This window comes from Pteropus vampyrus, unplaced genomic scaffold, assembly GCF_000151845.1.
Source record: "Pteropus vampyrus isolate Shadow unplaced genomic scaffold, Pvam_2.0 Scaffold320, whole genome shotgun sequence".
Taxonomy (NCBI): domain Eukaryota; kingdom Metazoa; phylum Chordata; class Mammalia; order Chiroptera; family Pteropodidae; genus Pteropus; species Pteropus vampyrus.
Window position 1 is genome coordinate 472064 of NW_011889101.1, and position 10717 is coordinate 482780.

Consider the following 10717-nt stretch of genomic DNA (forward strand, 5'->3'; position numbering starts at 1 on the left):
TCCCCACGTGGCTGTTGCCCCGTGGGCAATAAAGGAGTGTGCTCCCATGGTGGTGGCTGCCGAGGCTTTTGTCCAGGGAAGCATCGTCGCCTGCCGCCCACCGCGGCCCGGTCCCAACCCCCGCTGAGTTCCCCTGGGAGATAGTCCAGGGTGAGCCGTAGCCAGTGGCTGTTCACCTAGCTGGCCGTCCTGCTGCTTCTGTGAGCCAGCAGCTGGGAGAGGCCAAGAGGAGGAGGCAGGGGCCCAGGCCATCAGTGCGGCAGGGGACACAGGCACACGCCCCCCACCCAGCTGGGAGGCAGAGCAGGGACAGCACGGAGTGAGGGCCAGGGCCTAGGTCTGTGAGGGACATGTCTCAGCAGCGCCCCCCTCCAAGGAGCCCCCTGGAAGCAGGTGCCGTGGGGCGTTGAATGAGGTTCAGGGCTTCCCGCGGTGGCCACGCCCGGGCTCTGGCTGCCCCGACGCCCTCCTGGGGCCCACAGGCATGCCGTGTCCTCAGGAGCCTGGCTCGCTTCCCTCCGGGCCCGGGTGGGCTCCTGCTGCCATGTCCCTTGTCCCTTGGAGGGGCCTGGCTGCTTTCGTGGCCGTGGGGGCAGGAGTGCTGGGCCCTGAGCGCCCCTGCAGGGCCGTGGCCCCGGAGGTTGGCATTGCCTCGGGAGGGCCCGAGAGGGCCCAAGAGCACGATGGCTGCAGGGAGGGCGTGTGTGTGGCGAGGAAGGGCCCGGTCCCATCTGGGAGCCATGGCGGGCCAGTCCCGTCTTTCCCTGTGGCCGGCTAAAGAGGTCTTCAGAGTTAGGGGGCATGGAACCCTCTGGGAAGTGGCTGACGCCAGGGCCCTGCGTGGCTCACGAGTGGGAGGCGAGAAGGGGAAGTCAGTGGGGCCCTCGTCCTGGATCCAGCAAGGTCATTGCCCCCACCTCCCGGGTCCCTGCCTCCCTGCCTGGACCTGCGGTTTTTCTCCCTGTCTGAACCTGGAGTCAAGGCCTGCGATGCTGAGGCCTTGGTCTGGAGGCTGGAGGGCAGCGGTCACCCCACGTGTGAGTCATCTGCCATGTAACAAATCACCACACACCAGCGGCTTCAAACAACGCACATTTATCCTCTCCCACTTTCTGGGAGCCGGAGTCCAAGCACAGCTCAGCTGGTCCTCTGCCCAGGGTCCCACGAGGCTGTGACGGAGGCGACGGTGGGCTGCGGTCTCTCCTTGGGACTTGACTGAGGAGCCGCTTCTGAAACGCACGGAGTTGCTGGCAGTGTTCAGTGACACGTGGGCCTCTCCGTGGGTGGCCCCAACCTTGCAGCCAGCGGGGCACATTCCCAGCCGGTACCATCTTATGTCCCCAAGCCACCTTTGTGCACTCTGCTGGTTACAAGCAGGGACAGGTCTCACTCACTCACAAGCGGAGGGGCTCACGCAGGGTGGGGGGCCAGGAGGCGCGTCACGGGAGGCGTTACGTGGCCTGTCCGGCACACCACGGCGCCCTCACAGCCTCTCGGTCCTCATCCGGCTGGGTCTCCTTCTTTGGAGCTGCCCTTTGAGCCTGCCACCGAAGTGTGGCCACCAGACTCAAAGCGTGTGGAAACAGGCCTGGCACTGGCTGAGGGCCACCGGGCAGCCAGCTATGGCCTTTACCCCTGCCCATCACGGCCTGAACACAGAGCCCTCCTGGACCTCGGCTGACTGGCCTAGGGGCCAGCCGAGTCCTCCAAGACACACACAGCTGCAGGACCAAGAGCCAGCGGGCGGGCCCGCCCGACAGCCCCAGGGAGCGGGCAGGTGTGGGAGTGTCTGTCCTGGACAGGGGCCGAGAGGAGCCAGGGCCTGGCGTCATCCATGAAGTTCACATGCAGACCAGCCCCCAGGGGCCCCAGAGGCCTAAGGGCTGCACGAGGTCCTGGCACCCCCCTCACACCCTTGCAAATCGGCAGGCAGGCAGGCTAGGTCTGGTGGGGGGGGTGCTGCTTCACAGATGAGGATGCCGATGTCTGGGGCGTCTGACACCAACCCAACCAGCTCCCCAGGGGCAGAGAGGGCGGGGAAACAGGGCTAGGAAGAGGCGCCCCAGAATGTGGCGTCCACTCACTCAGTTCCCTCGGCTAGTGTCCCTTGGACTGCTGAGCCAGCCCCAAGTGGGTGCGCCCCAGTGGGGCTACATGCAACCCCACCCCAGCTCGGTGTCCCCTTGCCCCAGCTCAATCCCGTGTCCTCTCCACTCCGCCCCCACTGTTCCCAGGCCCCGCCCCACACTTCAGGAACCACCTCCAGGCACCAGGCCCTGCCCCACAGTCTTGGTCCTGCCGAGCTATGCCAGCAACGGCCCAGGACACACCTGTGGTCAAGGGGGGCCGGTCCATCTGCTCTTGCTCCCCCTCCCCCAGCCAAAGGCGCTAGGCATGCGTGGGTCCCTCCAGAGTCACTGGTGTGCCCTCCCCTGGCCCCTCCCCCCCCGGGGTTCCTGCGGGCTGGGGCTAGGCGCTGACGGGACTCAGGGGCTCGCATGGCAGGCATGCTTCAGCACCTCCCCGATGGCCGCGTGGATGCGGGCTCCTCACAGGGCCAGGCGGAACCCCAGCCCCCAGCCGAGGAGGTGAGGCGCAGCCCCGTGCTGGGTGCACACAGAGAGACGGGGAGGCACACATGCTCCAAAGGCCCGGTTTGTGGGTTGAGATTGAAGTTCTGCAGGAATCAGGGAGAGGCATCCTGGAGGGCTCCCTGGAGGAGGTGGGGCTTAAGGGGCTGTATTGGGGGAACAGGGAGCGCAAACAGTTTGCCCCACTGAGTGATGGGAAACTTGACTCTGACCAGGGCTTGTGCGGAAGGAGTTGCTTGGAGCCCAGATGGGGGGGACAGGTGGGGAGGCCTGAGGGGAGCCAGCGTCCACCAGGAGCTGCGAGGGGCGGGAGCCAGGAGGGGCTGGACCTCAGCCCCGCCACACACAGTCCTGGCCCTGGGCTTCTCCGTCCAAGCCCACGGCGTAACGGGAGCTCCAGTCTCGCTCAAACAGTTGCCGCAGCTGCTCCTGCACGGTGGTCACCCCGGGCTGGGCGCTGGGAGCCCTCTGGCTGACCACCAGGCCCACCCCCGAGGTGCTGCTGAAGTAATCCTCCGACCAGTTGGAGGTGCCTGTCGGGGTGGGTGGGAAAGAGAGGCTGCGTCCCTGGGCTCACACGGGCCCCTCCAGCCTGGCACGGTCCTGTGGCCCTGGTCGCAGCTTTGGTGCCCTGTCACTCCAGCCATGGCAGCCTCGCGGGCAGGGGGGCCAGCTGCTCTGCACGTGGGACCCCGCCCACATCATCCGGGGCGGGCTGACCCCGCCCACATCATCCGGGGCAGGCGTCCTGACTCCGCCCACATCTTGGGGGTCAGGTGTCCAGACAAGCGTTTCAGGACTCTGCGATGGGGTTTCCCCCCTGCGTCGTGGGGCTGGGTGACACCTGGCTGCTTGCCTGTCCTCAGAACTACACTGGAGACCCAGCGGAGACCCCGTCAGCAGCCCTCCGTCCTGAGGGGTCCGCGTCGGGTATGAGAGCAGTGCCGCCTTCAGCACCCTGGCCCGGCCACGGCCTGGGGGGCACGTCCACCTTCCGCCCTCGTGTGGCCTTGTGCCCACTCACTTGACGCCCCTCAAAGACTCAAGGGCCCTGAGGCTGCCCAGGCCAGAGCCGCTGCCCACACGCCCGCGTGCGCGGGGCTCACCTACGTAGGCCGCCTTCTCCGTGACCATGAACTTGCAGTGGTTCACCCTGCTGAACGGGATGTTGGAGTGGTTCCCCACGGGCACGATGAAGACTTTCTTTGGGGACAGAGAGGGAGCGTGTCAGGGAGGGAGGAGGCCCGCCTCTCCTAGCTGGCCCAGGGAGCGGGTCCTCACCACGTCCACCGAGACGCCGGCCTGCGGGTTACTGAATGCCTGCAGGGACCGCAGGTAAGGGAACATCCTGGGGTCCGTGTTGAGCCCGCAGCTGACCAGCAGGCGCACGCGCACGCCTCTTTGGAGGGCCGCCTCCCGCAGTGCGTTGTCCAGCACCGGCCAGTACCTGGGGAGAGGGAGGGGTCAAGGTTCTCAGAGCAGCCCCCCACCCTTCAGGGCCGCGGCTCCGCCCCCAGACCCACCTGACAGGGCGGCGGAAGCGCGTGGTGGGGAAAAACTCCATCACCGAGGCGTAGATGAACTGTCGGGCCGCCCTTATCACTGCGAGCAGCGCGTCCAGGTCCCGCGTGCGGCCGTGGGGGCACAGCTGGGGTGGCGATGCCTGTGTGGGGAGAGGGGTCCCTGAGGGCACGCCTGCTCTGAGACACTTGGTTCCTGGACCGTGACCCCAGCACGCACCCCCCAGCATTTGGGATCCAGGAGGAAAGCAAGAGGTGCTGCCTGGGGAGCTAGGAAGGTGGAGAGCTGGCCGTCACCCCTGAGGGCCTTGGTGCCAGACAGGGCTCTTGCACCTGCTCAGAGCAGCCCCTGCTCTGCCCCTAGCTCTGCTGCCGACCAGCCCCTGGGGCCGCCGAGGGCTGCGCCTGAGGGTCCGACGTAGCTGGCGGGTGTGAGTGTTGTCCCTCTCCCTCCCTCCCTGCAGGCTAGCAGAGTCACTTGATGAGCTGCTTCTCCCCCCACCTTCCTGGTCCTGGTCCAAGCCGGAGCCCCTTGACCCCATCCAGCCATGTGCTTGGAGACCCCCTGGTGCTGGCTCCTGGGGCTGTCTGCCTGAGGACCCAGCACGTGCCGTGCATCCGAGAGCAGGCCCAGGGTGGAGCAGGGTTCTCTGTGGGTCTGGCTAGCCAGGAGGGAGCCCTCCTACCGAGAAGTAGGCAGTGGTGGGCACCCCGTCAAAGCGTGCCCGGAAGGGCTGCAGCTGGTTGATGTGGGCCGAGAGGTTCCAAGGCCAGTGTCTGGGGAGGACGGCCTGGGGCGCCCCCAGCACCCAGTAGGTCTGGAAGGTCTTGTCCAGGTCCCGGGCCAGGCGGCTGCAGTTGTAGATGATGGCGCCGAGCTCCTTCACCTGCAGAGACGGGGCAGCGGCCGTGGAAGGACGGCCGCTGGGGGCTGGGTGGGCTCCCCAGGCCCATGAGGCGGGCAGGGTGCAGCCCCCACACTGGCGGCCGTCCAGAGCAGCATCACCAGCAGGAATTCGTGACAGATAGTACGCTGGGGGGAGCCTGGGGTGGGGTCCCTATTCTCGAACGTCGTATTCCGATGGTCAAAGCAATACGTGTTCAGTACCGGAAAACGGCAGGAAATGCATGAAAAGCGCTAAGGACGGAGCGAGCATCCTCCCCTTTCCTGCCGAGCGCTCGCGCTCGGCGCGGCCGCCCTCGCCCCACCGCTCCCGGACCGTCCCGGACCGTCTTGACCGCATTGCTGTCCCGAAAAGGGGTCAGGCTGAAGGGACAGGGCAAACGAGCTTCCTCAGCGGAGCTCGGTGGCTGCGTAGCATTCTGTCGCTTAAGGAGCCAGCCTCCGATGGGTCCCGCAGTGGGGTGTGGATCTGGCTGCCTCACCCAAGGTTCCGTTTGGTGACTGGCTGCAGGGGACACCAGGTAAAGCCCCCAGGCTGTGGGGAGGGAATGAGCACCAGGCGGGTGTGCCCCTCTGGGCCCTCGAACTCACCTGTGTCAGGGACCGCCAGTCCATGTTGGCGCTGCCCATGTACACGTGCCGTCCATCCACGACCCAGAACTTGGAGTGCAGAACGCCCCTGGTGAGCCGCCCCAGGGGCACGTGTCGCACCTGGGCACCTGGCCGAGTCCAGGATGACCAGTTGAACCAGCTTCCTGACGAGCCGCAGCTCCTCACAGCTGCCTCATTAATCGTCACGACAGCCCTACTAGGTCGATGCTATTTCAGCCCCGTTTTACAGGTGGGGAAGCTGAAGCATCGACTGGCTCATGCCCCCCACCCCAGGTAGCCCAGGTCCAGAGCCCGCCTTTGTAACGACTGTGCCCACTGCCTCTCGCTCCCCGGCCGAGAGCAGCTGGGCTCAGCAGGACCTGAAGGCCACCTAATGCTGTGCCCCGTGGCAAGTGACACTCTCAGCTCTTTGTAAGCAGCAGGTCCTGGTGGGATCGACTCAGAGGAGCTCGTAGCCCGGGGCTCCCTACCCCGCCTCCCGGTGTCCTAGGGAAGCACGGGGTGTTTTCCCAGCACCCCGCAGCAGCTCCGCTGTCCTTGTCCCTGTCCGTGGTGGCAGCAAGTCAGCCCACTCTCGCCCCCAGCACAGAAGGTACAGAGCAGGCACCTACCGCGGTTAGCCAGGTCCCTCAGGTCAGTGGAGTTCCTGGCCAGCGTCGGGCAGCTGGTGGCCACGGCCAGGGAGACGTTTCTGTCCAGGAGCTGCTGCAGCTTCCGCAGGAGGGTCTCCCCCTGCAGGCCAAGGCCAGCCCTGAGCCGTGACCCCGGCTGGCCCTCTGCCACCTCCCTAGGGAGCCTGGGTCTGCCCCAGGGGCCACCCTGACCGCCCACAGCTCGGAGTGGGGCAGGCATGTGGCGACTTGCTGGGAGCCTGGCTCCAGGGCAGCTTGCACCCCAGGGGGAGGGGGGCGCACCGGCTGGGAAGATGAGTCGTTGACCCCGATGTCATTCCCCGTGAGGGACCAGTAGTAGGAGGCCACGTGGACGCTCTCCTGGGCAGTGTCCAGCAGCTGCAGCCAGGCCTGGGCCAGGGGCTGGGCAGACGGGCTGCCAGCTGCAAACGGCAGATCCTGGGGCGTGCTCTCCACGAGGACCAGCCTGCAGAGGGAGCGCGTCGGGCCCGGGCCTGAGCTCAGGAGCCACCAGCCTGCCTGCCATCACCTGCTCTGACCAATGGACGAGCGCAGAGGGGTCGAAGTCGTTGCCTACATGGTCCCAGGGCCGAGCCCAGCCGAAGGTGCGGGGAGGGGCGGACAACCAGACTGGGCAGAGCGGGCCGGAGCCCAGCAAGCCCGAAGGCGGTGGCACCAAGGAGCGTGTCAGGGAGGGGCCTGAGCACAGAGCAGATTGGGGGCCCAAGCCCCGCCCCCATCTGAGGCACCGCCCCGGAGGAGCTGCTAGTCCTAGAGTCCAGCTGGTGAGTCCAGCCCAGAGGACGAGCGAGCCCAGGGTGGCCAGCGCCCGTCTCCGGGGCCATGTGGAGACGGCACCTCCCTGGGGAGGCTCTGGGACCCCAGGACCTCAGAGCCTGGCAGCACAGCAGCTGTGGGAGCGGACGCCACCCCCGGGGCTGGGCCGTGGAGGTGCCGCACCTCGGCCCAGGGAGGACGGGGTTCGCCTGCCTCGTCAGAGCCCCTAGGTGGCAGCTTGTGTTTGCTGCGAAGAGCACCCTTAGTGCACCCCGTTCCCAGCCCCCACTCCAGCTCATCTTGCCTGGGGCCCTGCCCTGTACCCCACTCCCCTGCCTCGCCGTCCAGCCCCCAAGGAAGAGGAGCTGGCGGAGGGCAACACGCAGCCCCCAGGGGTTCCGGGGGGGATGCAGGTGGCCCGGGGTTGAGCCCTCACCCTGCTGACCCCGCGGGCTCACTCACCGGCAGGAGTCGGGCTGCGGCTGTGGGGCCCGCCCTCCACGGGGCTCCCAGGCCGGGCTGGAGCCCCACTCCCGGGACCTGCTGGGCTCTTCCTCTTGGTGCAGCCGGCCCCAGGTGGGGGAACGGGGCACTTGCCACAGGAGGTAGGTGACAGTCACGGCGCCAAGCCACAGCACGACCAGCATTCCCAGCACCTGCAGTAGGCAAAGGCATTCCCGAGGGGTCCCCAGTGGCATGGGTATGCTCTTACTTTTGGGTGGGCCCCCGCCAGCTGAGACAGAGGCAGAGACTGAGACGGTCCCCAGCTCCTGGGGTGGGCCAGCCCTGCAGCTGGGGTGCAGCCGGGTGCGCAGGGGAGGGGGAAGACGGAGCTGCGCCGAGCCCAAGCCACTGTGTCGGTGAGACCGGGTGGCCTGGGGCCCACTCCGTGGCCACGTGGTATCTGGCTGTCCTCCCAGATACCCGCGTGTCAGGGGGATGTGGGCAGGAGCCATGCAGCTGCTGGTCAGGGTGTCCTCGAGGCTCCCCCAGGCCCGGTTTCGTCCTCCCTGCTCTGCTCACGGGCCTGTGAGGCTGCTGAGCCCCCTTCTTCGGCCCCCCACTCCCACTGTGCCCACCTCTCTGCTCCGTGGGCTGTGGGTGGCATGGGGCAGGGCCATGCGGAGGCCGCTGATGCTCTCTGTGGGGGTCTCGGCACGTCACATGGCAGCCTGTTGTCACCCGCAGCCCCAGCTCTGCCCAGAGCAGCCCCACAGTGCCTGAGCAGCTGGGCACCTGGGACACCTCCTTGTGGGGGGCGTACAGACAGCCTCTCAAACCCCCAGAGGCCTCCCTGCTCCTATCCAAGGTCACAGCCTGATGTGAAGCTCCGCCCTGCCGCCCCCACCCCGGGCAACCCAGCCCGCAGGTGAGGAACCTGAGCTGGCGGAGACCCTCGCCTTCCACGACTGCGTGTGTATATGAGCATGCGTATGCACGCATGTGTGTACACGTGTGTGTGGCCGGCTGTGTGCGCATGTGTGTGCATGTGTGTGCGTGTGGCCGGCCGTGTGTGCATGCGTGTGTGCATGCATGTGCGTGTGGCCGACTGTGTGTGTGTGTGCATGCACATGCGTGTGGCCAGCCGTGTGTGTGTGTGTGTGTGCGTGCACATGCGTGTGGCCAGCCCTGTGCGCATGTGTGTGCGCACGCGTGTGCGTGTGGCCGGCCCTGTGCTCCCCTCTCGGTGCCCCTCTCGGCGGGTGTCTCGGTGTCAGGGTTCAGTTCCTCGTTCCGGCCGCAGCCTCAGTGAGGGGGAAAGCCGGTTCTGCTTTCGAGCATGGCCCTCGTTACCGGCCCACAAACAGCTGCTTCCCCTCCCAGCGGGCCCCGTCCTGTCCTGGCTGAGGAAGCGCCCCATGCAGAGGGCGGGAAGGCCCAGCGTGGCCCAGTGGGGCCCCGTGGTGCTGTCTAGGGGCTGGAGGCTCAGTGGGGGCTCCGTGGTGCTGGCTGGGGGCTGGGGGCCCAGCGGGGACCCCGCGGAGCTGTCTGGAGACTCTCCCTCTGCACCCAGCTGAGGACAATGACGCGCCTCGTCTCCTCAGAGCAGTGCACCCCAAGGAGCCGGAAGCCAGGCCGGCTGGGACTCTGCTGGAGTTAGACCTCTCCCCACAGTGTTCTCAAGTGCCACCATCAGCGGGGTGCTCCCAAGTCCAGCGTGCCCTCCCTGGGTACAGGAAGGGCCCGTGCACAGTGACAGGGTCACCTGGGAAGGGCAACCTCTGATAGGCTCATCGGGGGCGGGCACGGTACTCCCCGTCTCCCTCCTAGACTTGCTGGGGAGGGACCCCTGAGGCCTCTGGGGTCCACCGCGGGCTGTCCTCCCATGGGACGCGGTGGCCAGCCTCAGCGTCGGTGGGGGGGGAGCCACAGGAGCTGGGCCTGGGGGCTGTGTCTGCCCTGAGCCAGCGCATCCCACGGCGGTGGGCCTGGGAACCAGAATGACAGTCGGGGTCCCTGGCAGAGTCCCTGGCAGAGCCCCTGAGGGCTGGCACCCGTCCCTGCTGGGCAGTCCCCACAGACAGGAGTCAGGGGCTCAGGGGTGTTCCCTTCGACTGGCAGAGCTGAGCTCAGGGGCCTGCCGACACCCCTGGGGGCCTGGGGTTCAGCATCAGGCCCTCGGAAGGCACAGGCCCACAGCCCTGACTGGCCTTCAGGAGAGGCAGGCAGCGTGGAGTCCTGGGTGCCGGGTGCCGGGAATGCCCTCGGGTCGGCTCCCCACGCCCACGCCACACAGGAAAGGGCCTGTGTTTCCCATGGGCTGCAGCTACGCGGACAGGCTGAGCGCAGCCCCACTTGGGATTGGAGCCCGTCTGCCCAGGCCACTGGTCCCCAGAGCATGTCATCTCCTCCTGGCCACTGGGTGGGGCATGGGGAGGGGGCCACCCCGGGAGGCTCTGGGCAGCTGTGGACCTGTCGCTTGCTGCAGCCCTGGGGACCGCGTGCATCCCTGGTCGGGGCCGGCTGTTGGGGGAGGGTGAGCCACCAGTGCTGCATCTCAGGGCTGCGGTGGGCTGCGGGGCCCCGTGGGGCAGAGCTGAGCTTCCAAGCCTCGTGGGCAGCCATGGGCCCCACAGGCATCAGCGGTGCCGGCTGAAGGGGCAGGGCCCACTGAGCTGCAGGACGGGGTGCATGGCTGCCAGGCCCAGGCTGGGATAGAGGACCCACTGTCAACACCCTGGGGGTCCCGCTGCAGAACCAGGGGGAGCAGTGGGTGGCCTGGAGGCCCAGCGGGAGGTCTGTGGGCCCCTGGGCCTGGGGCTGCTGGCGGCACGAGGCCAGGGAAGGCAGGGTCTCTGGCAGACTCTTCCACCTGGCCCTGGCCTCGCTGGCACTTACCTCGGGGTGTCCCGCCTTGGCCCCCATCTTGGCTCCAGCCCCAGGCTGCATGCCCTCAGCTCTCCCGCAGGCTCCAGAGGCCGCCTCCACCCCCGCCCACCAGCCGCCTCTCTGCAGCCTGCCGCTTCCCTTTCTGATCACTTCCTCTTTGTCCCCGGTACCTCCCTCCAGACATCTGGAGCTGGGGGGCCCACTCGAGGGTGGAGCGAACTCCCCTCCACCTCCCTAGACGGTGGCACTCCCAGGCACAGGCCCGAGCACCAGGCTTAGTGGTACCCAAGGAGCCGTGGCTTAAGCAAGATTTTTTGTTTCTCTCTCACCTTAACCAGGTCCAGGGGCTGG

General features: G+C 67.4%; 1 protein-coding gene across 1 annotated transcript; it reads right to left on the reverse strand.

The window, feature by feature from the left end:
• Window positions 1-1195: 1195 nt before the first annotated feature.
• Window positions 1196-10475, reverse strand: PLD4 (phospholipase D family member 4). The gene is made up of 10 exons (XM_011377727.2): window positions 10376-10475; window positions 7499-7692; window positions 6542-6725; window positions 6239-6359; window positions 5607-5734; window positions 4798-4998; window positions 4115-4254; window positions 3873-4038; window positions 3698-3794; window positions 1196-3124 (listed from the first exon to the last, which is right to left on the reverse strand). The coding sequence occupies exons 1-10, from the start codon at window positions 10424-10426 to the stop codon at window positions 2922-2924; spliced, it is 1485 nt and encodes a 494-aa protein (XP_011376029.1). The 5' UTR covers window positions 10427-10475; the 3' UTR covers window positions 1196-2921.
• Window positions 10476-10717: the final 242 nt, after the last annotated feature.

Bases quoted from the DNA above. Each gene is read 5' to 3' on its own strand.
- PLD4 (XM_011377727.2), bottom strand. From the start codon at position 10,426: ATGCAGCCTGGGGCTGGAGCCAAGATGGGGGCCAAGGCGGGACACCCC. The intron at 6,726-7,498 runs GTGAGTGAGCCC...CTCCCTCTGCAG, and splicing joins CCGCAGCCCGACTCCTGCCG to GCTGGTCCTCGTGGAGAGCA. The intron at 3,795-3,872 runs GTGAGGACCCGC...CTGTCCCCAAAG, and splicing joins CCGGCGTCTCGGTGGACGTG to AAAGTCTTCATCGTGCCCGT.